Raw genomic sequence first — 26,017 nt, 5'->3', positions numbered from 1 at the left:
AAATGTGTGACAGAAGCTGAAAAACTATTTTTTTCTGAAGCACTTGAGATCTTGCTGTCCAGCATATGTCAGTTTGGCTAAAAAAAAAAAAACACTCGTGAAATTCTCCACAGGTCTGGATGTTTCTTACGTGGACAGGCTTGGTAAACTAAGAAGTGTCATCATCAAATTAATATTCACATTACTCTTGGCCCAGAGGGGTCTCTGTGCAAAGACCCAGACTAATGGCTCTGGCTGTGTTTGGGGATGGTTGTGTGGTCCCTGAGGGCAGCTACCGAAATTCGTCCACTCTTATGGATCCTCCAGGCAGAGACCGGTCCGACGTAGTGTTGTTGGTTAGACTTCTGGGAAAACTACCAGGCAGACAGAGGGCGCTATAGGCCCCTCAAACTGGGCAGAGAAGAGGTTAGATCCACGCATGCCCACCTCCTCGGTCTAGGCCCTGGCGAGACCCAGCCAAAATTGGTTCGCTGCCCGGTTCCTGACTCCCCGCCACACAGAAGCCCCATCTTTTGTGTACGCATGCGTCTTGCTCAGGTTGCGGTTGGCTGAGCTCCCCGCCCGTCACTAGAAGAGCCAATGAAGTGAGTCGTAAGGTCCACTCCCCCCTCCAGCAGGGACGTCGGGACAAGGTGTGGGTCTTTGCACCCCTGCAGTTGTGGACAAATCGACTGAGGAGTCTGTTCTGTTGGGGCAGTAGGTAGGAAGGGCTGGTTCGCCGGCTGCCGGTAGACCCCATTCTTTGCCATGTCTGAGTTGGCAGGTGAAGGGGGAGTGAAGAGGGGTCAGTGGAAAGGGCGACGGGCTCAACCACTCCTGGCCGTGTCAGAGCGGTAGTCGCCCACCAACTTCTGCTGAGGCGCTTTGGAATGGTGCTCTTCGCCTCCTGGGAGCTTACAGTCTAGAGGGGCAGGTTAGACCAGTGCCTTTATTGCCTTCTCTCTCCCTACTTCTCCTTCGCCTTAGATGGAATTTTTTTCTTCCCGATCCCTGAACGGCTCCGCCATTGTCACACGTCCCTGGCTGGCCGCGCCCTCATTGGGCGCCAGCCCCCCGCTCCCAGCTGAGGGTTTAGACCGGAGAGGGAACACGCCGCAGTCACGTGAGGGCGGGGCTTATCGGCGCGTGACCTCCCCTGCCCCTTTCCGCACGTGAGGGGTACATGCGCAGTAAATAAGATTGAGTCTGGGCGGTCAGGCTGCGAAGGCAGAGACCGCACTTTATGAAAGACCAAACTGCCCCACGAGCGGGGCCCAAGAGCTGTAAACACGTGGAAACGAGTCCAAAGCAAAGGAGGAGGGATGTTAAATACCAGTAAGTATCCGACTGGAAGCAGTAAATCCAGGGGCCTCGGGCCGATCTGAACTACATCTATCGAGGAACTGCGTGAAGCGCTGTGGGAAGAACCTGTAAGTCGCCGCCTCCTTGCGGCCTCAGGTTTACCAACTGTAAAATACACACTTGGGCATCTGGTCTACAGAACCAGACGTGTCCCTTAGCTGGGCAGTAACCCATAATCATTTAACTGCACACATGTATGGGCTCCAGTAGGAGCCACTTTGGAGCCTGGGGTGGGGTCACCTTATGCCCCTTTCACATCTGCTAGCCGTTCCTAAAACAAGTTTCCACAGTCACAAGCCTGGAAAAGTTACTCAGCCCATGGGACTGAGGGGTGAGTCAGAAGAAAATGAAGTACCGGGAACTGGCCTGGTCTCCTTAGCTGTAACAATCAGATGGTAGGTACCCTTGCTTCCTGCCGCCTCCCAAGAGCCACCTCTTTGGGGGGGGTAGGAGCCCAGTAGGTAAGTGAATAGCTAAGCCCAGGAAACTGGAACCCACACTCCATTTCAGCCTCATTGGGTCTAGTGCTCCTGGAGCTGGAAAGTAGAAGATGCAGAAAAACATGCCCTTGAGGGAAAAAAAATCCTTTGGGTTTGTAGCACTCCCGTTTAAAAGTGCACTTAAACATGAATTATCTTATTTTAGTCTGACTGAACACATACTGTGTGCCAGGCACTGAGCCAGACAAAAGGGATGAGGCAGTTTTGTTTTTTAAGATGTTGTTTGTCTTCAGAGAGAGAGGGAGGTAGGGAGAGAGGGACAAACACTGATGTGAAGAGATGTCTCTTGCAACTCCCCCAACTGGGGACCTGGCCCACAACCCAGGCATGTGCCCTGACTGGGAATCGAACAGGTGACCTTTGCAGGGTTGGCACTCAGTCCACTGAGCCACACCAGCCAGGGCAGCGGTGTGTTTTTTAGAGGAGTTTTCAACCCAATTTTAGAGAGAAAATTGAAACTAGTACCCACGTTTTCTGGAAACATGAAACAGGTGCTTATAAAGAAGGGGCAGATTCCTAACACCCATTAGAGAATAACACAGCCTTCTGGGTAGGACAGGGGAGGGAAAAGTTGTAGGAATGAAACTCTGAATGAGAGGAAAGGTTTTAAAGACAAAAATAGGGGTGGTACGGCAGTTTTTTAAACCTTACCCAAGTAAGCTCATCTACTTTCATAAATGGCAAGTAGCAGTAATAAAAATAATAACACTGAGCACTTAATATATGGGTCAGGAGTGGTTTTAATTTATAAGTGTCATTTATTTAAGTCTCACAGCAACTCACTTTACACAGGAAGCAACTGAGGTGTGGGGAGGGCTAATGTCTCGCAAGTCTACTAGGTAGTTCCTCCTGAGTATCTTCCAGGTACCTAGCAAAGAAGTGTCATCTGCCCTGGCTGGTGTGGCTCAGTGGGTTGAGCACCATTCTGTGGACTGAAAGGTCACCTGTTCGATTCCCAGTCAGGGCATATGCCTGGGTTGTGGACCAGGTCCCCAGTTGGGAGCTTGCAAGAAGCAACTGACCTGTGTTTCTCTCCTTCCTCTCCCCTCTCTCTAAAATATATATATATTTTTTAAGTGTCATTTTCCCTTCTCAAAAGAAAGCCAATGACCGACCTCTAGTATTGCACTGGGTGTCTGGCCTTTAGAACACTATATTCCTAAGGCTCTCACACAATCCTGACCTGACCACCATGCCCAACCTTGCAACTACCTTGGGGGAGCAAAGCACTCCTCCTCCCCTTTAATGCCCCAAAGGGTGCACCCATGAGCTTCCCCGTGTTCGGAACTCAGTTTGTCTAAAATCCCAGGATATAGCTGGTGGCTGTCTGGAGCCACAGCACCACCATCCAGTCAGTCCAAGCACAGGTTTGGGAGTCATGAACCCTCCTTCCTTTCCTTCTCTACCTTCACCAGCAGTTTCCAAGTCCTGTTATTCTACCTCTCAAATATCTACTAAATTCATCCTCTCAGTTGTCAAGTACCCTGACTGGGCCTCAATTTTGCATTCCTTCCAGCTGTATCTCTGCAGTAGTGAGAGCGATAGTAGTACTGGCAGAACTTTCAGAAATGCAAATATGACCCAGTACATCCTCTACCTAAAGTCCTTTGATGACCAGACATCTGCAGAATAAAGTCTGTATTATGGCAATCACTGCTCTTCACAGCAAGGCTTCTGCCTTCCTCTTCAGCTTTATCTGCTATTCCTTTGACCTGCACCACAGTACTGGATTTCCTGAATGCACCATTCCTTCTCCGTACCTTACATGCTATTCCTGCTATTGGGAATGCCTTTCCTGCCCTTGTTTGCCCAGGAAACTCCGTATTTTCAAAACGCAGCTCAAACGCCTTCTTGAAGGAGACTCTGATCTCCACTGGCTTGAATTTGAGTGTACCTCATCTCTGATCCCACAGCCAACTTACATCCATCCTTTATGACACTTAACAGACTGGTGACTCAAGTGTGAACAGTTGGTTCCCTTGGCTCTTGTCCCCACTGGACTGAGTTGCTGTGAAGCAGGAACTGCCTCACTCCTCTCTCTATCCCTCGTGCCTAACAAAGGATTTCACAGAGCAGGTGCTTAAAACATGTTTGTTGCATTTGAGACAGAAGGATGACATGAGCAAAGATACCAAGGATGTCTAGGAATGGAGTGGGCTGCTTGGCCAGTCTGAGTCCAAGGGATGTGCAGCGGGGATGTATGGGCTAAGCCTGGAAAAGAGGATATTTTGGTTCTTTGAAGGCCCTGGGAGCCAGGCTGAGAAGTTTGGACTTTATATGGTGGGTACTGGAGAACACCGAGGTGTTAGATGATCAGAACTGTGCCAAAGATAGGAGGATGAACTGCAAAAGGGGTAGGAGGAGGCTAGAGAAAACAGGCAGCAGCTATCTTACAGCTGATTAAACAGCAGCTTGGGGAGTCCTGGCTGGTGTGGTCCAGTGGACTAAGCACTGGCCCACGAAACATCACAGGTTTGATTCCCAGTCAGGGCACATTCCTGGGTTGGCCTGGGTTGTGAGCGAGGTCTCCAGTTGGGGGCGTACGAGAGGCAACTGATTGATGTGTATATTACACATCGATGTTTCCCTCCCTCCCTTTCTAAAGTTAATAAAAAAATCTTTTTTTTTAAAAAAGAAAAAAGCAGCAGCTCAGGGAGATTACAACTACCCAAGGCCACACAGCTGCTAAGTGGCAGAAATAGGAGTTAAACCAGTTGTGGTTGAACCAGTTCTGGACTGTCAAGTCCAGAGATCTGTACCTCACCATAGGGGCTGTCAGCAGATGGGGCTCCAAAGTTGCCCAAATCCATTTGTCAGGACAGGACAGGTTCTATTGCAGACTCAATACCCAAATCACTGGCTGAACACATTTATCTTCTATTCACACAAAGCCCACTGGTGGTGCTGGACCACACCTGAAGGCAACTTAGCAATCCAGGCTGCTTTGATGTGCTCCAGAGTTCCCACGACAGGGAAGGAACATGTGGAGCATCATGTACTAGCTTTACTTTGGAAGCTTTATTGGTCATACATACCAACCATGACTCAATGGGAGCAGACCACACAAGAGCATGAGTATCACACTGAGGTAACTGGATGCCATGTTGAAGGCTGCCACCACAGCCAGCCAGCAGGGAGACTCATCTGGAGGACGGTATCTTCCTAACCCTCTCCTGCTCAGCTCATCTTTCATCTCTGCTCCAGATGAGGGAGAAGCAAGGTGAAGTTTACAATGACCATGAGAGGGAGGCAGATCGCCACCATTTGCAGATGAGGGAACCCAAGGCACAAAGACATTCTGCCACTTGCCTGATCCCATGTGCTCTTGCATCAACCTGCATGTGCAGCAACCAAGGCATGAACCATGCAGTGTGGACTTCAGGCATTTGCAAGCCTGTCTCTATCATTATACATTGGCCTCTCACACTCCATCTTTGCTCTGCAGCACCTAGCATTGGCCTCATACAGAGGAGTGGCCAACTCAGTAGCCAAGCCTTGTGCACGTCCCTCCACAGCCCTTGCACCTGCTCAGACCATACCTGTGCGAGATGTGGGGAGGCAGGAATTAGAGTTGCCTACCCTTAAGGGAGCCAGGTGGGGAGGCCCTCTGGGATATGTGAAGAGGGTATGGAGAGGCTCCCAGGCACTGCTGAAGTGCTGCTAAAGGGTAGATGCCCCTGCTGGACTGAGCTCTGTGGGGACCACTGTGAAGGTGGAATTAACCCGTGCCTAACAGTGCCTGGGCAAGTTCCTGTTGTAGAAAAGCTTTTGGTAGCCAAAGGTTCCCTACCATGCTGTTGCCTTCCTGCACACTGTCCTGTTCTGGACCTGACCTTGATTTCTGTTTCTCTTGTGTCCCAGAGTCCCTCCTATGGCTCTTAACAAGACGACCTTCCCCAGTCCTGGGGCTGCCCCTGCCTCTGACAGAGGACCTGAAATTCTCACCTGGAACTCCACCTTAGTCACCTCAAAGTGCCCACCCTGAAGGATAACAGCACTCTTTCCCGCTGACAGGGTGCTTGGCCTCTCACCCTGGTTGAGCCACACAGTCCCTCCTTCCCTCCTCAGCCGACCGCACCAGAGAAACCAGAACCCAAGCCAAAGTATCAGAAACGTGTATTCTTTTTCTTTTAATAGTAAACCTCTTTACAACAAATATAGTGAAAGAGTTTTCCAACAAAACTCATAAGAATATCGAGGACTTTGTCTTTTCTTATTGTGTAGAATACTAAGAAAGCATCACCATACAGCACGAAAAGAAATATTGAAAACAAATCAACAGCCACACACTTGGACTCGCCCTGCCCAGGACCCAGGAGGAACCCCAGGAGTGTGGGTGATTGTCGGGTTCGGGGGTGGGGCACCTCCATGGCCTGTCCCCTTCCTCCCTCTGGGACTTGAATGGGGAACACAGAATCCAGATTCCCCATGAAACATTCCAGCGCCCCTCCCCCAATACAAATCCCGTTTCTTGTATCAACTGTTTAGGGGGCAGAGAGAGGTGGCAGAGGGGAGAACAGAGGAGTTCCCAGGCTCCCTGTCTCCTCTGCTCCATGAAAGCCTAAATTCACCCCCCACCCCACCCCAGGGGATTCCAAAGAATCAGTTAAAAATATATAGATATAGATATTTCTAGATACACTTTTACATCATTTTTGTCTCTCCAAACAAATAAATAATCATTAAGAGAAGGTGCATTATTTCCTTCCTGTCCAAGATGGGGAGGGCTGGGTAAGGGTCGGGGTCAGTCTCGCTGCATTGAGTGCACTGCTGGGGGAAGGGGAAATGGTGTGTTGAACTGGGGAGTCCTCTTGCCCACTGTCCCTGAAAGCTGTGGGAAACCTGGGGGGGAGAGAAACATTGGATGACTCCAGTGATTACTTTGGCAAATGCCCGGTTATTTGGAGGAAGGAGTGGGTGGAGGCAAATTTGGCTTATGAGAGGAGGAAGAAATGAAGTCCACGCTTGAGGTCTGGGTTCCCAGGGACCCTTCATCTGGCCGGCCAGGAGCCCCTATCCCCAAGAGAAATCTTGGGATAGTGAATTGCAGAAATGTCACATATTCACTCACAGACCACCCCCTGCCCCAGGGATAGAGAAGAAAGTATACACACACATCCACACATGGTAATCAAAAGCCAGGTTTGCCATTAAAGGCAGAGGGCAAAACTGGTAAATATTGCACCGTGAATTGCAGGGGCCCTCACCCCCACCCCATGTTTAATGGTGGCCAAACCCAGCCTAGAAAGGTGGACAGACTGATGGCAGGAATAGCCTGAGAAGGGAAGGCCAGTCATTCAATGTTTATTGAGCACCTATCATTCAACCATTCACCTGTTTAGCATTTACTAAGCGCCAACTATGTGCCAGGCCCTGGGCAAGGCTCTGGGGATGCACACACATAGGACTACATCCCGTCTTTCACGGCCCTTATCGAGTCTCACTGATTCTTGAAACTCCCTCTAGGAACCTGCGGGAAGACTGAACAGGCTGTGAGGTGGGGGTTAGGGTGTGAGTAAGGATGGTTCACTGATCAGGTAAGGAAAAAGCTTTAGGAAGAGGAACTTGACTTTTACCCTGAAAGCAGGCCTGGGGTGAGTAAAAGAGGGAATTCTAGGGAAGGGGTTGTGTGTACAGGTGTGGGTTCTGGGTACACAATTGTGTATGGAGCCCAGGAGAGGCAGGGCTGCAGGGAGAAGCAAAGAGGACCAACTGCTAGATCCTTTCTGACTGAAAGGCAAAAACATCAGAGCTGAGGGTGAAAACAGGTGAAGGAGCGGGGCGTAAGGAGTAGAGCTCAGGAAGGAGGGTCATGGAGCTGGAGGCCAGGGCTGTGTGGCTGCAACAGCCACCTGTCTCTCTGTAAACACGTACCCAGGCACATGCTTACATGCACACACACAGATGTCCTCAGCGCTCACTTCGCCCACAGACTCCTGTGTATGCCCAGATGGGCTCAGAGACCCACACGACCATACACACACACAAGTACAAAGGGACACTGGGACGTACAAATACCAAATGTCTTCATGAATATACTAGGTACCTGTGCAGCCACACGCCTCCCTCTGCTTCTGGTTCCTTCCCTGCTTCATGTTGGAATACTGCTAGTGGCTGGGTCATAGAGGTGGGCAAAGATAGTCACCTGGCACGAAACTAGGCCTTGTCTACTCTGCTTTCAGCCCACCAGGATGAAACCCCAAAGGAGTGCTGCGCCCCGTGGGCAGAGGAGCTGGGCTTACGTGAAGGAGCGGGTCAAGACCCCAGTCTGCCTGCCCATGCACCTTAGAGTGAGGGGTGGTGTGGATCACAGGCTTGGGGCCTGCGCCCTCCATTTTGATCTGTCATCCGGCCTGAGTTCTCAGGACCTGGGGAGGCAGCAGAGAGGGCCAGGCTGGGGGAGGAGAGGAGCAAGAACAACAGCAGAAGAACCTCATCTGTACAGTACGGGCGTTTGAATCATTATTATTACAATATACTTTGACAAAAATAGAATCTCATTTCATATCAATACAACAACAACAACAACAACAAAAAAAAACAGTTCCTGGACTGTTACACTGCTAATGTTTTCCAAAGGTTGCTATTTACAATTACAGTAGCCAAGAGGGAAGGTAGGATGCGGCCTGGGGGTGGTGGGACAGGAGGTAGCCAGACAATGAGGGTGCCAAGAGCAGGAAGGTGGGGTCCACAGCGGTTCAGGAGTGGAAGGAGCAGGGAAGAGGGCTGGCAAGAGGGGCGAAGGAGGAAAGAAGGAAGGCAGGCCTTCTGCAAACCTCCCAGTCCCCTCTCCCATCCTCACGACCCCATCCCAACAACCACTCCTTTGGGGATGTATACGTGCAAGGAAGAGCAAGTCCCCTCACTCACACTTGCCTGTGGATGCAAGGGTTCCAGTCCTCAGGCACCACGGAGTGGCCAAGGCCCACTCCCACTGAGTCACCTCACATTCCTCTCCCCAGTTCTCCCTGTGCTTTGTGGCCAGCTTTACAGGGCTGGTGTCAACTGAGGGATAGGGAGCTATTGCACTGTGTATGTTAGAGAAAATGCTGGGAAAGGGAGGGAACCTGACTCACCCCTCGCCCCAGCCCTCTGTCCCTCCTCAGCCCTCTCCTCATGGCTCTCTTTCTCTCCAAATGTGCTTCAGAAGGGCCCCACCTCAAAACCTACCCCCAGCCTCAGATTCCCAGACAGCCTTCCCAGCCCAAAATCTCAGCCAGCACCCCCACACCTTGGAGGTGCAGTCACACAAGAATCAGTGAGAGTGTGTCGTGTGTGTGCAGGGGCACGTGGGGGCCAGGCCCCACGTGCCTGTGGCCACAGAAACAGTCCAGAAGCAGAAACCCTTTACAGAGCCTCTGCCTCACTTTCCCCTGAAACACAGACCCACCATCAAGCCAACTTTGGGGTTTTGTTGTGGGGTAGTTTTTGGTTATTTCCCTCTATCTGGGGGATGGGGTGGGAGGGCTCTGCATGCAGGGCTCGGCACCTGTCCTTTCCCAAAGGCCCATTGGCCCCACCCCCTCCTGCAGCATATGTGTACAACGTGCAAAGTGTCCCCCCCTTCCCGCAAAAAAGAGCTCCCACAGCCAGTGAAAATGGCAGGGGTGCAGAAAGGGGATGAGAGCATCCTCCTCTCCAAAGTGAGAATCCAAATTAAAAAAAATATAATATTAATAATAATATAATAATAATTATACACAAATGTAACCGTCAACAGGACACGGAGCACAAGAAAGGAAGTGGGGGTCGAGCGGGAGGAGCCCAGGACAGGGGGGTGGGCGGTGAGATTGTCAACTCTTCATCTGGGAGGCTGAGAGGAGGGGAGTGGGGATCGTCACTTTAAGGTCTGTGAAGAGAGGAGATGGAGAAGGGAGTATGAGGGGGTGGCCCAGGCTACGGGGTGATGTCTCCCCCACGCCCTTCTCCCTGTAGGGCCAGGTTTATAGTGGCAGGACCAGCTCTGAGGGGAGACGTTATCAAGCAGTAGGGCTGATGCTGAAGAAAGGGATAGGAAATGAGCCTTTGGTGGGGGTAAAAGGGCATCGATGCTGCCTCAAAAGGGCTGACGGAGGGGCTAGCTGGCCAAAAGGCCTCTCGGGTGGGAGCTAAGACAGGCTGGGGGCACACGGAGCAGTCCCTGGGTATAGCAGACACTGGCAGACGGGAGGGGTGATGCTACAGTACCCAGGTGTCGAGCCGCATCCTCTTCACAGCTGAGCCCTCGGCCTCAGGCTCTGGGGCTGGGCGCAGCAGGCCCAGTGTGGGCCCGAAGTCCGCCCTTCCGTCATCCCGGTCCCCTGTCTCATAGGAGCCCCCAGCTGGGCTGCTGAGACTGTCACCAGGCTCAGGGCAGGTAGCTGGGAACACAGCTGGAGGGGGAGGCGCAGGGCTGCGCTCACGGCTTGGGGACACAGGTTCCGACTTGATGCTGATGTGCGGGTGGGTGGTGACCGTGAGGGCAGCACCCACGTGGGGCAGTGGGCTGCCAGGGCTGGTGACAGGAGATGGGGATGGGGTACAGGGAAAAGAAACAGAGGAGAGGAGGTGACAAAAAAAGTGATGGGCAGTGATAAGACAGAAGGTGACAGGGAACAGAGAATGAGAAGATGGGGGGTGAGGGGGTGAGGAAGAGACAAGTGGATGGGGACAGAGAGACCAGGAAAGAGAGATGGCCAAGTGAAGGGAAAGAAGGGAAATATGTCATATTAGTTCTCTTTCTATCTCATGTCATCTTTTGCAGTCTGGGGTCCTCACCCCACCCCCACCCCAGGCTGGCTGGGGAAGGGGCTCAGGGTGGGTCTCCCAGGTTCATACCTGGGACATTAGGGCCACCATTTGGTGCCTCATATACTGTCCACTGATGATAAGACAACCTCAAAGGGATCCCAGATCTCAGGAGGACCCTCTCCTCCCCACCCCTCAACTGTCCCCTCCCGGACATGTGCATGGATCCCCAGGGACTCACATTAGATTGCTGAGAGACACAGGGACCAGGTGGGGCTGCTGCTGCGGCGGCGGCTGCTGTTGCTGTTGTTGCTGCTGCTGCTGCTGCTGCTGCTGCGGCTGCGGCTGCGGCTGGGGCTGAGGCTGTGGAGGCTGAGGCTGTGGTGCCTGCTGGGGCTGTGGTGGCTGCTGCCAGGCGGTGACATTGCCTAGTGACAGCCCCCCAGGTGAACTGAAGGCTGGCAAGGAGGACAGCTCCGCACTGGTCAGCTGGTAATCTGCGTGGAAGGAAGGAAGGATGAGCCTCAGTGGGAGGGAGAGGACTAAGGCAGGGGGGCACCTCCAGGAGGAACGGGATCCCGATGGAAGACGTTCGCGATAGACGTGAAGAATCAGAAGGACCCATACAAACCCAGGACATGGCACTCCCAGTTCAGAAATGCAAATCCTAATAGCCATGAGGTGCTGTTTTGTTTTCGTTTTTTTTTAACAGGACTAAAAGAGTTGGTTTTTTAAAAACTGGTTTTTTTCTACTGTGTGTAGGTATCACTTTTAGAATGTCAATTTATAAAAAGAAGGGTAAAAAAATAGGGACAGTCTAATACGTGTTTGTATTATTTCAAGTGCCAAGTCCTCAAATGCCTTTCCGAGACAGGGGTGTTGTGGTAAATGCCAGGTGGATGGTGCAGCCGAAGCAAATTGCTGTTAGCGAGCATTCCACCTTCTGTAAGCTCCAGAGTCTCCTAAAGACTGTCAACACGTAAGCAGCGGCCAGGGATAGAGCTGCTGGGCCCACACACATGAACACAGAGGATTCGTGTCTGCCCACCAGAAAGGCCTGCCAGAGCGGAGGGGCCGGGAGAGAAACAGGTCTGCAGCCCAGCAAGCCAAGATGCTGACCGAGGTCACCATGAGATGTCACTCATTAATTTCCAAATTTCTGTCTCAATAAAGAAACTGTGATGTTTGCACTGTCACAGAACAAACAGAACCCTGAGATGCTTTACAGTCTCCACAGCACTACTATGTTTCCAGTTGCATCCTGTTTGGGACAGTTTAGAAAATGTCCCCCCTAAGGAGCATAAGGCGATTGCACCCTGGTGGTGGTGGTAGTAGGGGCCCAAGCACCCCTCCCCGCTGCAGCAGCACTAAGGCCACCGTGCTCTGGAGCCATCCGCTCCGGCCCCGTCTCCATGCAGAGAAGACAGTGTTATCTGTCACAGGCACGAACATGAGGTCCAACTTCCTGGCTATCTCCACTCACAGGTCGTGTGAACTCAGACAAGCTACTTACTCTCTACAAATCGGAGGCAATACTCCTGCCTATGTCACACAGCTGTTGTGAAGACTGAGTTAATACATGTGAAGCATACAGAACAGTTAGCACATAGTAAATGTTCAAAGATTTACTTATTGTTACTATTAATTTACAAATGAGGCAACTGCAATGTCAAGTCTGAGGAACTCAATACAATTAAAAAATGGGCAACGGACCTTAACAGATGCTTCTCCAAGAAGGACATACCTGGGGCCCAGAGACATGAAAAGATAGATGCTCAGCATCACTAGCCATCAGACAGATGCAAATTAAAAGCTACAATGACGTATCACCTAACATCTGTTAGAAAGGCCATCATTAACAAACAACAAGTGCTGGCGAGGATGTGGAGAAAAGGGAACCCTAGTGCACTGGTGGTAGGAATGCAGACTGGTGCGGCCACTGTGGAAAACAGTATGGAATTTCCTCAAAAAATTAAAAATGCATCTGCTTTCTGACCCAGCAACTCCACTGCTGGGATTATATCCTAGGGGCCCTGAAACACCAATTCAAAAGAACCTATGCACCCCAATGTTCATAGCAGCACAATTTACAATAGCCAAGTGCTGGAAGCAGCCTAGGTGCCCATCAGCAAATGAGTGGACAAAAAAACTGTGGTAGATTTACACAATGGAACACTACTCTGCAGAAAGAAATAAGCAACTCCTACCTTTTGCGACAGCAAGGATGGAACTGGATAATATTATGCTAAGTGACATAAGCCAGTCAGTGAAAGACAAATAGCATATGATTTCACTTATAAGAGGACTCTTATGAGCAAAATAAACTAACAACCAAAACAGAACCAGAGGCACGGAAACATAGAACAGACTGACAGTGGCCAGAGGGGAGGAGGTAGAGAGATAATGGTGGAGAGAAGGGGAAGGGACTAGTCCAAGAGCATGTATGCATGACCCATGGACACGGACAACAGTGTGGGGACTGACTGTGGGAGCGGGGGTGAGCTGGGTGGAAGAGGACAAAGGGGTAAAAATCAAGACAACTATAATAGAATAACAATAAGAAAGGTTTAGGGAACTCGCTGTAGGTCACAGAGAAAGCCAATGGCAGAGCGAAGACAAGATCCCAGGCTCTTTATTACCTTTAAATCTCACCCTAGAGATGGCCCATGCTTGCCTCTGGCCTCATAATGTAGCCAGGAGCTTTGAGATGCTTACGGGTATATTCAAAAAGCACAGCAAGATCAGAAAGGGGCCTCTAGCACCAACTGTTTCTAACACTCATTTATCAAACAAGGAAGCCAATCACAGAACAGTGCATTACCTGCCTGAAGTCCCCCAGTGAGGGAATCGTTGAGACTCAACTCCCAGTCCCACACCTTCCCAGCACACTCCAGACCCATCTACCTGGAGACTTGGCTCCCCAAGAAGCTTGGCTCTTCTTAGATAAGAGGAACATGGCCTACAGGCCACCTGGCAGCCCACTTGGTCTGCTCCTAGCGTGACCACAGCCAAACCTCTGCAGCCAGTGTCAGCAAGGAGCCAGGCCTGTTCCTTACCTAAGACGTGGCTATAGCCAGATGCACCACAGGCAGAACCTGACCTGGGGCCAAGGACTGTAAATGGTAAATAACTAAGCAGCAATTGTTCGCTAAGGTGTTGTTTCTGCACCTAGAGTCCCCTGAAAACGCTGCTGCCAGTGCACTGGTGGTGGGAATGCAGACTGGTGTAGCCACTGTGGAATACAGTGTGGAATTTCCTCAGAAAAATAAAAATGGATCTGGCTTTCGATCCAGTGATCCCACTGCTAGGATTACACCCTAAGAATCCTGAAACACCAATGCAAAAGAACCTATGCACCCCAATGCTCATAGCAGCCCAATTTACAATAGCCAAGTGCTGAAAACAGCCTAGGTGCCCATCAGTAAATGAGTGGATCAAAATACTATGGTACGTTTACACAATGGAATATTATGCAGCAGAAAAAAAAAGAAGGAACTCCTACCCTTCATGACAGCATGGATGGAACTGGAGAGCATTATGCTACGTGAAATAAGCCAGGCGGTGAAAGACAAATACCATATGATCTCACCTTTAACTGGAACCTAATCAACAAAACAAACAAAAGAGCAAAACAGAACCAGAGACTTGGAAATAAAGAATGAACTGAATGTGACCGGAGAGGGGCGGGGAGGGCATAGTGGGGGAGAGAAGGGGAAGGAGCAAGCAAAGGAACACGAACAGAGGACTCCTGGGCTAGGACAATGGGGGGACTGACTGTGGGAGTAGGGGATGGGGTAGGGGGGAGTAATGGGGAATAAAGTGGGACAACTGTAACCAACAACAAAAATAAACTATTCCTGTAGCACGAAGAACTGGAGCCCCTGGCTGCTGAGAGGATGTGGAAAAGGCCACACAACAGTTCCCAGCAGGGCTCCAAGGGCAGGTCCAGCGTCAGATCTGCTCTCACACCACATGACAGACATAATCTAGTCTGGGCTGCTGAGCACCTATCCCGGGTTCACGGATACCCACTAACCAACCTCCTTCTTCCCAAAGTGGCATGGGACCCAAGAAGATGGCAGAAAATCACCCATGGGGTTCCCAAAAAAAACAACAGCTCCTGAAAAGGGGTCTGTGATGCCCTCTGCCAACCACGCCCGGCCATCCTCAGAGGGCTGGCTTTTTGGGTCAGGCCCATAGCCCCAGCTGGCAAGGCTGGACGAGCCTCAGAGGCCCCCTGTGCACCCACGACTCTCACGGATAAGGAGACGGGCCCCAGGGATGGGGCCATCTGAAGCTGCCTGAGGACTCGTCCTGAGAGTGGGCATGTGCATGGGAGCATGCACAGAACAAGGGACTGTGCAGACCCTTGGATGATAAAATCTGGACAGAGACACACGTGCCAGAGTCTAGCCCCTCAACATGAGGCAGCTCCTCCAGCTGTCCCACCTGCCCCAAAGGGCTTTCCTATATAGAGGGCTGGGTTCTGGATTTTTACACATGGGGAAGAGGTGGGATTTTGTGATTATTTGTATTGATGTCTGGGACCTAGTATGATTCAACTCTGGAATGGGGGCTTGGAGAGGGGAGAGAAGTTGAAGGGTCTTCTGCTCTAGTCTGACCTCATCAGTAGACAGCTCTAACACACGCCATTCGCAGGTAGGAGAACTGGGGTGAATGGCAGAGGTCTCCTCAGCAGGAAATAAGGCCCGGTTCCCCAGCCACACACATGCCCTGAAATACGGAGACAAGGCATTTCCCTTTTGGGCAGTCCTTCCCAACACAGCAGTGTGTAGTGCAGGCCAGGAAGGCTGAGAGTGTCACAGACTGTTCCTGGGAGGATGTGAGTGGGTGACAGGCCAGGACAGCCCTGGGTACCCAGGACGGACTGGGCACTGGATGTCCTGTCTGAATTCTTCATGTCTCCAAGTGACGCTCTCTCATGTTTCCAAGTGACTCTTCACCGGCAGCTCCCTCTCTTCAACCTTCATCACTCTTCCTCCCCCTTGCCCCCCTCAGCCCTCCGCCACCAAGCCAGCATCGGAGTTAAAGACATAGGCTCTGGTCCCTCAATGGCCTTCCCTGGAACCTGGAGAAATCTTCTGGTCTGGCCTGCTCAGCCTCCTGTCTCTTCTCTCCCTCATTTCTTCATTGTTCTCTAAGAAGCTTTGCTGAACTGGCCATGACCCGCTCCCTACCCTCCAACCCTGGTGGCCTGAATTATCTCCTCAGCCCACCTCTGGCCTGGCCTCTCCTAATGGGAGGCTCCCTAAAGACAGGGCCTCCCTTCCCTATTAGGTCCTCTATTAAGAATAACGGATATCCAGTTAAATCTGAATTTCAAATAAAACAATGAATAACTCTTAGCGTAAGTATGTCTTTGGGACATATGTTGCAAAAGAATGTCTTTAAGACATACTAAAAAATTACTGTTTTATCTGACATTCAAATTTAACTGCGCATTCTAAGTTTCTATTGGCTAAATTTGGCAACCTTAATTAGGAGGGCCTCTCCCAAATCAATGGCCTTCCTCGGACCGGGGTGTGCCCCAGAGAACGTCTCAAGTCCCCTCTCTGGCCCCTCCCCTGTCCCAAAGCCATGTGCTCACAGCTTAGGCCACCCACATACTCACCTGTGTTGTAGGCGGTGGGCATGGAAGAGAAGGGGAGGCCCTGGCTGAGTAAACTCGGTGTTGCCACGGAAACCACTGGGGTAGTGAGTGAGTGGGTAGACTGGGAGACCCCAAGGCGCTGGGCATTATTCTGTAGGAGAAAATGGTCTGTCAAGAGGTAGCAGATGAGGGGCTGCTCAACCTTGGCCTTCCATTGCAAGGCCAATCCGGGGTCTCTGAGTCCCAAGGCCCAGAGGGTGGCCTCAGCACGGAGGCCCCACAGACACACAAATGCATGCTCATGCACTCGCAGAGACTGAGAGCCATGGAGAGAAACTGCACCAGTCCATTCACACCTACACACAGGGAGGGGCGCACCTGTGCTTGCCCTGTGGCCCCAGCACCAAGCTCTCCTACTGCAAAGTGAGAGAAGGGAGAACCATTCTCCTCCCGGCCGATCCCTCTGCAGTCTGCTCTCCATCCATCACACTGCAGCACATGCCTGGGGAGAAGCGTGCTGGCATCTGTGAGGGGAATGCGTGTGCCTGCGTGTATGCACACACGTGTGTGGGGCTGTCAGCTCCATCTGCCGCTGACTCACTTGTTTATTCCAACTCCACACTGGGGCCGAAACTGCCGCCGTGTTGGCCGCCAAAGCCTGCCTGCCTTTTCCAGGCTCACTGGCCTCCCACCAGGGAGTGAAGGAGGAAGGAGCCCCCGCCCCACTCCTGGATGAGGATGAGTATGCAAGTGTGTGTGTGTGTGAGAGAGAGAGAAAGAGCAGCTGCGTGTGCCTCTGTGTGCCTGTGAGATGGGTTGTGTGCCGGAGGGAGCACGGAGATGGCAGGGGGGGGGGGGCGGAGCAGGAGGCCTCCCACCAAGGACAACCCTTGCCTTAAGCCTCAGCTTCCCCTGGAAAACGGATTTTATTGCCTGGCTGGGACCCCTTCTGTAGAGTTCTGTGGGCCCCAGGAATGCTCGGTGGACCTGAGTAGAGTCGGAGGGCAGGTGCAGTCCAGCCTGTGGGACATATCCTAGAATACATCCCGGGGCAAGGCCTAAGGCCAGGTGTAGCCCACTCCTCTTGCACATGCACAACAGACAGAAAAAGGCGTGCTTGCATGAATGCAACATCACAATAAGACGTCCATATCACACAAGTACAAACACATGCATATCCGACCCCTCACCCCTACCCCATTCACCTCTGTATCCTACTTGGCATTAAGCATAGCTTCTGGCAAATAACCAAATAAACAACAATACACCACACACACAGGCCAAAGAACAAGGGCACACACATACTCCATGCTGGGGGCCACAGAGCAATGGGATGACCCAAAATTCCAAGTCACAGCAAACATCTCACTGCCTCACTTACCAGATCTAAATGGTCCTCAGTCTGAGAGCAGAAATAAAACCAAGGGATGGTTCAGTCCCTTGCCTCCACCTTCCCCTTACACCTGATCCCACAGCCACCCCATCTACCTCTCTGCATGGGAGCAGGATGGCTCTGCAGCCTAGAAGCACAGAGCTTTTCACTGTCCCAATGGATTTCCAGAAGATGCTACCTCCCAATGCCTACCAGTTAGGAAATCCTTACCATCAAATTCCTCTGTTGTGATCAATCTCTCCTATCCTCCTTCCTGTTACAGAACATTCTCTCCCACCTCCTCTTCCCTTTTACTGCCTTTGAGGCTGGTACTTCTGTGTTCCAACCTTTTGTAAAGGCCTTTGGGATTTCTTCCCAGCCATACTTCCATGATCTTTCTTGGGAAGTCCTCAGAGTAGGTTACCCTTCATCTCTCCTGATGGAAGTCAGCTCTTTGTTCCCTCCACTCTCCCACTCCCCAGCCCCTCACTCCGTCCAGACCCCACTCACCAAGTGGTGCATTAACCCTTTTCCTCCCTGGGAAGTGATGACCCTGAGGTCGGGCTTGCGGCTGGGGGCTCCAAGCTGGGCGCTATGGGGAGGTGGAGGTGGAGACTTGGCAGGGATGACCTTGTTTAAGCTGTTGCCATTGGCCACAGGGAGGAGGCCAGGGGAAGCCCGAGCACTGACGTAGCCATTGCCTAGAGAACAGGAGACGAGGGTAAAAGGGAAAACATGGAGCCACCCCTCAGCCCTGTTACCTGCCCCCACGCCAGTATTCCTGTCACCCAGGCCCTGTCAAAGCCATGCTCAGGCTTCGAGGAGGTCCTGGGATCTCTGACCTCCCCTAAAACCCCTAACTGCCAAATCACTGGGTTCACCCCCCTGACTCTAAGCTGTGCATGACGGGGCTGGGTGGTAGGGGCTCTGAGGCTGGTACGGAAGAACTGGCAATGGGAACCACAATGGCCAGGAGGTTCTTCTGCAGCCATTCTCTACCTTTTCTTCTTGGACTCCATGTGCAGGAAGTCCAGAACCTCCTGATCCCACTACTGGCCCCCGACTAGGCCCACAATGACCCAGGCTGGGAAAGGGGTGCCAGCGTGGAATTTGGGCCTCAGTGAGGATCCTGCTCACCAAGGGAAATCTACCACTCAGGCTGCTCCCTTCACAGTCAGCTGGGGACGCAATGATTTGGAAGAGCACATGACAAGATAACCACAGCTCTGGGGAAGATGAGTCACTCACTGGTGTTCCTGACACTGCGGTACTGACAGTCCAGCCATCACCGTAATTAGACGGGTGACAACAAGCACAGTAACTACCCTTACCCTTGCTCCATACTCCACAACCTCCGTGGGGCTTTCACATGCGTATTATCTCATTTAATCCTCACACTAACCCTCAAGGTGGACAGGACACGTTATCATCAGCCCTATTTACAAAAGAGGAAACTTGAGACCTGGTTGGCAGAGGTGCTAATGACTTCTCCATGGCCACATGGCTGGATGTAAGCCAAGCTAGGGCCCTCACCACTTTCCACATGCCAGGCTTGAGGGCCCACAAGTACCACTGCTTCCTTAAGGTCTACAGGCATTTTTCTGGCCCTCTCCTTGGAGAGGGAGGCTATTCCCCCATTTCCTGACCCCATACACAATCACTGCCAAAGAGCTAGAATATGGTGCCTGGTGCTAAGATGGGGGATTCTACAGCCCAGAGACAGGGCGGGGACTACAATCGGAAGTGTCACCTTGTTCTGTTGCCTGAGAGCACACTGTTGCCCTGTACGTGTGTGGCTGCCTCCAATCCAATCCTCAGATCACTTCGGGAATGGCAGGAATGTCAGGGTGACGTCAATGGTGACATTCGAAGTTACAATCACCAGCACAGGGCAAGAGGGACTGTCAGCTACTGGAGCTGGGGAGCAGCCTTTCTTCTGGGGCTCACAGATATGTACACACAAGTGTACACCTAATGTCTGGGTATTTCCCTCAGTAAGAATGTCTGCGTGTGTGTGAGTGTGTGTGAGCCTGTGCCCACTGTCCATTGGCAACGCCAGATATATTCGCATCCTCCATATCCCATCCCGAACCACGCCCACTCAACTGAAAAAACTTGGATCTTCACCTCCGACTAGAAATGTTGGTCCATTCTTCTAGTCTGTCCAGAATTCCCTGAGCCTAGAGCTCCACACCAATCATTGCAACAGATACAAAAATCCTGGGGCTTAGAAATCCTCATACTAGACCTCCAACTCAGACCCGGGGATCTCCCTCTCCTGTAATCTAGGTCCTTCCTGGTCTCTGGGCCTGAAGCCCCTGAGCAGGCAGGCCCTCCCCCACCCACAGGCAAGGGCAGCCGCACTCACCGACAGGGCTGGGGCAGGCTCCATTAGCACTGTTGAGGTCGCCGCCCAGCATGGCCCCTGGAGGACAAACAGAACAGTGATAAGCTGACAAGACACCCCCTCCAGAGTGAGTCTTAAAGACTAAACAGAGAGAAGAGTCATAGTCCCTTTCCTCAGAAGCCACATAAATGGGCGAATGCTATGCAGATGAAGGGAAAGACTCTATTGGAAATGGAATCCCAAGTCCCCATCGCACCTCATTTTCACCTCATCTACTGCCTGCAGCCCACTTACCTGCACTGGCTGGGCGCTGGGGCAGGCCAGGAGACACACTGTTCCTCTGTAGTGCTGGCTGCTGGGGGGACAGGAGCCGTGGGTCCGTGAGGGATGATGTCACCAGGGAAGGGGTGACCAGGGAGCCGCTGGGATTGCTGAACTGCAGTGAGCTCTGATTGGACACGGGCACTGTCACAGGCATGGCAAAGTTGGGGGCCGGGACAGCTGACTAGACAGAAAATGGAGAGGCAGGGTCAGGCCAGGGTGACCCCTTACCCTAGACCCACTTTGCCTGAGAAGGCTGGCAAGGGTTCTCCTAGTGCTGGGCAGTGTGTCCTAGGGCCAGCAGCTCCGTCTCTCCGCCCTGGGCCCTTTTGGAGTCCTGCCTGCCACTCCCACCAAGAAAGTAGGTTGGTGGGAATGCTTTGGGATCCAGCTCTGGCCCAGAGAATGAGAACAAGGTTCTGCTTACTACAGACAGGACCAGGGACACCTGGAACCCCCCTAGTAGAGGTGGGTTAGTCCTCAGCCAGGCAGGACACACAGGGAGCAGGTTAGAGGCCCTGAGTACAGACTCAAATTCACACACACAGCTGTTAAGGGCCTGCGCCATGGGTCAGGACATTATTTCACTTGTAATCTCTCACCCATCTGGCCTACTGTAGAGGCCCTACCTAACTGCCTTTGCCTTTAGCGTTCTCTGACTCCCCTAAACACTGCCACTAAGTATCTGAGCCTGGGAGTGTTAGAGAGGCCCAAGGGGGTCTGTCCCCCAAAAAAGATCCAGACAAGGGCACATTCTCTATATTTCTGTCATCTAAGGATCTCAAGTCATCCATACATTTCTTGCTGGTGAGAGGGACACTCCAGGCCTCTCCTGGCTTATGCTCCATCCAAGTGAGGCTCAGCAAGGGTCACAGGTTTATCACGACCAAGGTCAGAGGTTGCTCAGGAGTCACCAATAGCCCCAGCATGGCTCAGAGCGGAACATCCATCAGAGGCAGCAGAGGGCCGGGCCAGGGCGCAAAGCCACACCATGCACCACAAGGAGGCTCTCCTCCATGCTACTACTCACGGCCAGTCTATAACTCTGCATCATTTTATCAAACTCCTCGTCTATCTTTTTATATTTCTCCTCCGTCTGGGGGGTCAGGGCAAAGACCTCGTCCACCTCAGGGCTTTCACATTCCCTGTGCTTCTTGTGCAGCGCCTAGGGGGAAGGAGCCGGAAGGGGAGCCAACAGAGAGAGTGTGAGTGGGGCTCACCCCATAGCGCCGGAAGAGCCCGTCGAGCTCCTCACTGGCGCGCCGGTACTTGTCCTCCAGCAGGGGGCTCTGTTCCAGCGAGTCCTCCCCGTCGGGCTCGGGGCTGTCGCAGCCGTTGAAGCCCTTCTTCCTCAGGGTCTGTAACCACACCGCTACTGTCAGCAGAGGTGAGGGTCCTCCCATGCCCATCTCTCTGGAGTTCTTTCAGCTCTTCCAAGGACATCCTAACTTTTCCCCAACCTCCTTCCTCAGGGGTCCCAGCATCTCCCCAGCCCTCTCCTTCAGTGCCACCTTCCCCTCCTAGAACACTGTGAAGATGTGGCCGGTGGGGGTAGGGGGGAACAGCACCAGAATGCAGGAGTCACATGAAGGAAAGGTGGGCATAGCCTAGGGGATACACTTGGCACAGAGACATGTGCTTCCAAGGTGATAGGTGCAGTTGGCTCTGGGGGTTGGGAGGAATGGTGGTGCCCTGGCCAGCCCCTGCCTTACCACCCATGACCAGCCCCGGGCAGAGGCACGGAGTGTCTGCGAGGGAAAGGCAGTTAGGGTGGCTTTGCCCAGCTGAATCCCTGGGTTCTGCTTGTAAGATGTGGGAGAGAAAGAGATGAGACAGAGGGAGAGGGACAAGAGGGAGAAAGGCAAACAGGAGACTAGCATGTACTGAGCTCCTACCATGTGCCACCCCACACACTGTTCTTGCTGCACGCACATCGGAGCTTCTCACCGTGGCCATACAAAGTAGGGACACGGCAGTGGGTCTGGAGGAGACCCTAAAGCTGCCCTCTCAATGTTCAAAACATCTTCGTAGACACTTGTTTTGTCTTTAAAATGAATGCAAATTTTACATTCCACTGCTGATTAAATATGTTTTCTCCAGTACAAAAATAAGGGAACTTCCTCCAAGTCTGTGAACTACAGTCTCACTCCAGGAAGGCAGGCCTGTGCCCCACCCCACACCCCTCTCATTGGCACAGGTTCACATGCCCAAGCACGCAGCCTCGGCGTGAGGAGCAAGAAGTGGACTATCTCATTTAATTCCCACAAAACCCTTCAGAGCAGGCACTGGCCCCAGTTCATGAAGGTGGTGAGCACCAAGGCTTGGAAGGGCTGACCCAGATGACCATGCGGCCAGTAAAGGCCAGAGCTAGACCCCAAAGCCCGGGTCCTTAACAGTCCACAATGGCAACTCTCTCTGAAACAGCACACAGGGCCACGGGGACCCAAATAGGGACAGAAACAACAGGAAAGATGAAAACAAAAAAGGAGACAAAGAAAGGAAAGGTTGCAGGAGCAGACTAAAAGCTGGAGAAGGGGGAAAAACAGGCACAGAGAGTTTGAGAAAAGACAGGAAAGACAGAGATCGTGTCATACACAACAGACAGGAAGAAAGACTCTGAGAGAGGGCTGCAGTGGGAGTGGGCTGGGTGGGCAGCCCTACCTGGCACCCACTCACTGTCCCGCCTTTCTCCTCAGCCCAGGTTTGTGTGAGGACGTGAGTTCCTGTGTTTATGCACACAGGTGAGGAGCTATGAGGACAGGTGTACACATGTATGCGCACGGGCAGGCCCATGAGTGCGTGCATGTGTGCTGCATGGGCAACATGTGTTTGGAGGCAGGCAGGGATGGGTGGGGCCGAGTGCGTGGGCCCACCTCGATGATGTCAGCATTGGTGCGGCTCTCGTGCGGCTCGTTGTACTCTGTGTACTTGAGGAGCACCTTGTCCATGTCGGTGCTGGCATACTGGAACAGCTTGTTGGAGTGGTTGAAGATGATGAGCGCGATCTCGCAGTCACACAGCACGCTTAGCTCATACGCCTTCTTCATGAGCCCGAACTTCCGCTTAGTGAATGTCACCTGCAGGTGGGCGGGTGGGCAGCCAGATCTGGCTAAGTCAAGGCCTGCCTAGGAGTCCCCACCTACAGGCAGCTGGAAACAGCCCCTTCTTGAAAGCCACCATCTCAGGATGACACAGCTCTTTTCTCAGGATCCCCTGGTCTGGGGAAGAAACAGGCCAGAACCCCTCTGCCAACACATGGCCATGACATAGCCCACAACTCACTGAAGGCAGGGGAATCAGATGAACAGACCTCCACATCACTATTCTGGGGACTCTAACGAGGTCAGGGAAGGAGAACGGAAGGACTTCCTGGCTCTTCCCCTGGGGTAGGAAGAGGAAAGGATTCATCTTGGGAAAGGGGGCGTGCCCAGGTGTGGCCTCAGGCTTGCATATGGCTCCAGGGCAGGGGCCCAGGTCTGCCTGGTGGCAGCAGCCGGAGTTCTGGGACACAGGGTTCTAAGAGCTGCAAGGAGGCAGGGCTCCTCTTTTCCCATCCTAGCCCTTCCCCTTCCCTAACAGCCTCCAGAGTACAATTCCTCCAAGAAATCCTGCTGGAGTGGCCGCAAGGAATGGAGGCAGAGGCCAGCTTCCTACCCTCAGCCACACTATGTGGATCCAGGATGTCCTCACCTGTCGGTTCCGCTCATCAGTGATTCGCTGGATCTGAATCTTTTTCCTCCCCATCTTCTCTGGGATCCTCAGTGCTAGGAAGGGGAGGGGATCACTGGGCGCTGGGTCTCGGCACGCCTCACACTGTGCTCATGAACAGTCCAGGACCGGTGCTCAGTTCATGGTCTGCAGGACACTTTCTGTACAGCCTCCTGGGGGGAAAGGGCCATGAGAGGACCGTTAGCCCTGGCAACCCTCAGCCCTGCCCCCTGGGCACATGGGCCAGGCCCACAGCACCTCCAGGAGAGGCTGTCAGCCTCTGAACCCATCCCCAAAATAAGGACATGGTGGCAACTGAGGGGACGGCATGCCACAGCTAGGCACAAACTGGACCTCACTCACACTCAGAGGCCAGGACTCTGGTCCACGCCCTTTCCACACCATCACTGCTGCCCTCAGGTTCCAGGTCAGACAGCACACACACAGCTCCCTAGCTTCTAAGGGTCTGGGTCTTAGGGAACACCCTACACACCTGAGCTCATCAGCTGCCCCTCTGGCCTAGAATTGTGGTTCTTGTGCTACAGCATGGTGCAGAGAATATGTTGAGTAAACACCTGCCAAGTCCATGAACAGCTGGCACAGTATACCTGGTGCCATGATGGTAGTTTCTGCATTCCTGTACCAAGAACGTACTAGAGCAGGGGTCCTCAGAATGCCCTAGAGCCTGGCATCCCAGAGTGGGGTTGGGGCTACAGACCCCCTACCTCTTCAACCAGGGCACTTCCACACCAGTCTGCTTCCTTCAGTGGGCCTCAGCCTGTAATTTTTTTGGAAGGGTTCTGTTGCTATAAATCAATTAATTGTTCCACCAGTCACCCTTCTAGACCAGAGGTTGGCAATTTTTTTCTGTGGAGGGCCAAATAAAACATGTTTCAGGCTTCGCAGGCCGTACAGTTGCAAGCACTCAATTGCCACTGCGGCAGGAACGCAGCTGCAGATGGCACACGAAGGACCGAGTGCGGCTGTGCGCTAAGGAATCTAGGTTTGTAAGAAAAGGCACGGGCCACAGCTGGCTGGTTCCTGCTCTAAAGGGGTGGGCCAAGTCTAGAACCCAAGCTCAGTCTGAATATTGCTTCCTAACCCTGTTCACCATGAAGCACAAAGGGAAAACAGAGAGCCTACCGATGTGCGCAAATGAGGCTGCGGGAAGCCAGGGCATGCAGGCATCAGGCGAGGATCTGTCTCAGTACACCTACCACCCACCCACTAGTTGAAGGGCTTCCACTCCAGTGCCAGAATGGAACTGTACTGTACAACTCGGGAGGCACCTTGGGCTGGAGGGGGCAGGAGTGAGAGCCCAGCCTGAGCCAGAGAAGGTGCAGGCTTTCAGGTATGGGCGCTGCCCAAATAGGCTGGGTGAGCCCTGGGGGCTGGAGGCATGAGATAATCCCAGGGTCCCTCCAGATCTTGGATTCCAGAAGTCTTTGTGTCAGAGGTGGAGCCTTCTGAGATGTTGGAGGGGGCAGTGAGAACAGGGCTCGTGTTTTCTAAAACCTTCCTGAATGGGTCCTGAAAAAAGCCCAGACCACAGAAGTCTAGCCCTTCCCTCCAGAGTCCCCCTTCCACAGAGACCCTGCCAGAGACCTCACAGCAGTCACGAGAGGTGGGCAGAGGTGTCACTGTGCTGTCTGTGGTGACAGACATCTGTAATTAGAAACCCCCTCCCCTGCCCCTATTTCCAATGGCTGAGTGGCCCCCAAGGTTCAACAATAGGTGATATTCAGCTTTGGCATCTCGGCATGGGGGGAAGGAAGGCAGGGAATCTGTGGACTTGGAAGGAGCCAGGACTACCCCTCTTCCCTCTTTCCCATGACCTGGGTGGGCCGTCCCTCGGGCCTTCCCTAGCCCAGGTGTCTAGGTATCTTCAGAGAGCCATGTAGCCCCCTTCCCACTCCCAGAAGAACCCTCTGCCCTTCCCTCTCCCCAGACATGCATGTTCCCCTTTTCCCTGTTCTCAACCTGCTCCGTGGGGCCTGAGCCTCCTACTGCCCAACCTCACAAAGGCCCCAAGACAACACCAAAACCAGCCCCGCCAACCCTGAGCAGCCCAGCAGATACCTAGGCCCAGA

At 52.7% G+C, this 26,017-nt stretch overlaps 1 protein-coding gene and 1 long non-coding RNA gene across 10 annotated transcripts in view; one reads left to right on the top strand and one right to left on the bottom strand.

The window, feature by feature from the left end:
• Positions 1-607: 607 nt before the first annotated feature.
• On the top strand, positions 608-5,997 carry LOC123480890 (uncharacterized). The gene is made up of 2 exons (XR_006657031.2): positions 608-1,314; positions 5,703-5,997. It is a non-coding gene; the product is annotated as an uncharacterized lncRNA (long non-coding RNA).
• MEF2D (myocyte enhancer factor 2D) overlaps positions 5,946-26,017 on the bottom strand; it is a 34,827-nt gene continuing 14,755 nt past the window's right edge. For 6 of the 9 annotated variants that reach the window (XM_045204796.2, XM_053914763.1, XM_053914764.1 and 3 more), the window contains 11 exons: positions 23,910-24,100; positions 23,093-23,296; positions 21,440-21,577; positions 20,193-20,403; positions 19,920-19,976; positions 18,062-18,252; positions 17,561-17,581; positions 16,201-16,330; positions 10,810-11,065; positions 10,029-10,335; positions 5,946-9,690 (listed from right to left, as the gene is read on the bottom strand). In XM_045204796.2, the coding sequence (XP_045060731.2) occupies positions 9,679-9,690; positions 10,029-10,335; positions 10,810-11,065; positions 16,201-16,330; positions 17,561-17,581; positions 18,062-18,252; positions 19,920-19,976; positions 20,193-20,403; positions 21,440-21,577; positions 23,093-23,296; positions 23,910-23,963 (1,581 nt within the window). In that variant the 5' untranslated portion in view covers positions 23,964-24,100 and the 3' untranslated portion in view covers positions 5,946-9,678. Of the gene's footprint in view, positions 9,691-10,028; positions 10,336-10,809; positions 11,066-16,200; positions 16,331-17,560; positions 17,582-18,061; positions 18,253-19,919; positions 19,977-20,192; positions 20,404-21,249; positions 21,385-21,439; positions 21,578-23,092; positions 23,297-23,909; positions 24,101-26,017 lie in introns of all 9 variants that reach the window. The other 3 variants (XM_071219948.1, XM_071219949.1, XM_071219950.1) reach the window with 3 other exon arrangements.

Source organism: Desmodus rotundus, chromosome 12 (genome assembly GCF_022682495.2).
Source record: "Desmodus rotundus isolate HL8 chromosome 12, HLdesRot8A.1, whole genome shotgun sequence".
In the NCBI taxonomy this organism is placed as follows: domain Eukaryota; kingdom Metazoa; phylum Chordata; class Mammalia; order Chiroptera; family Phyllostomidae; genus Desmodus; species Desmodus rotundus.
Note: the sequence above shows the minus strand (reverse complement) of the source record. Positions and strands in the feature narration are given on the sequence as shown.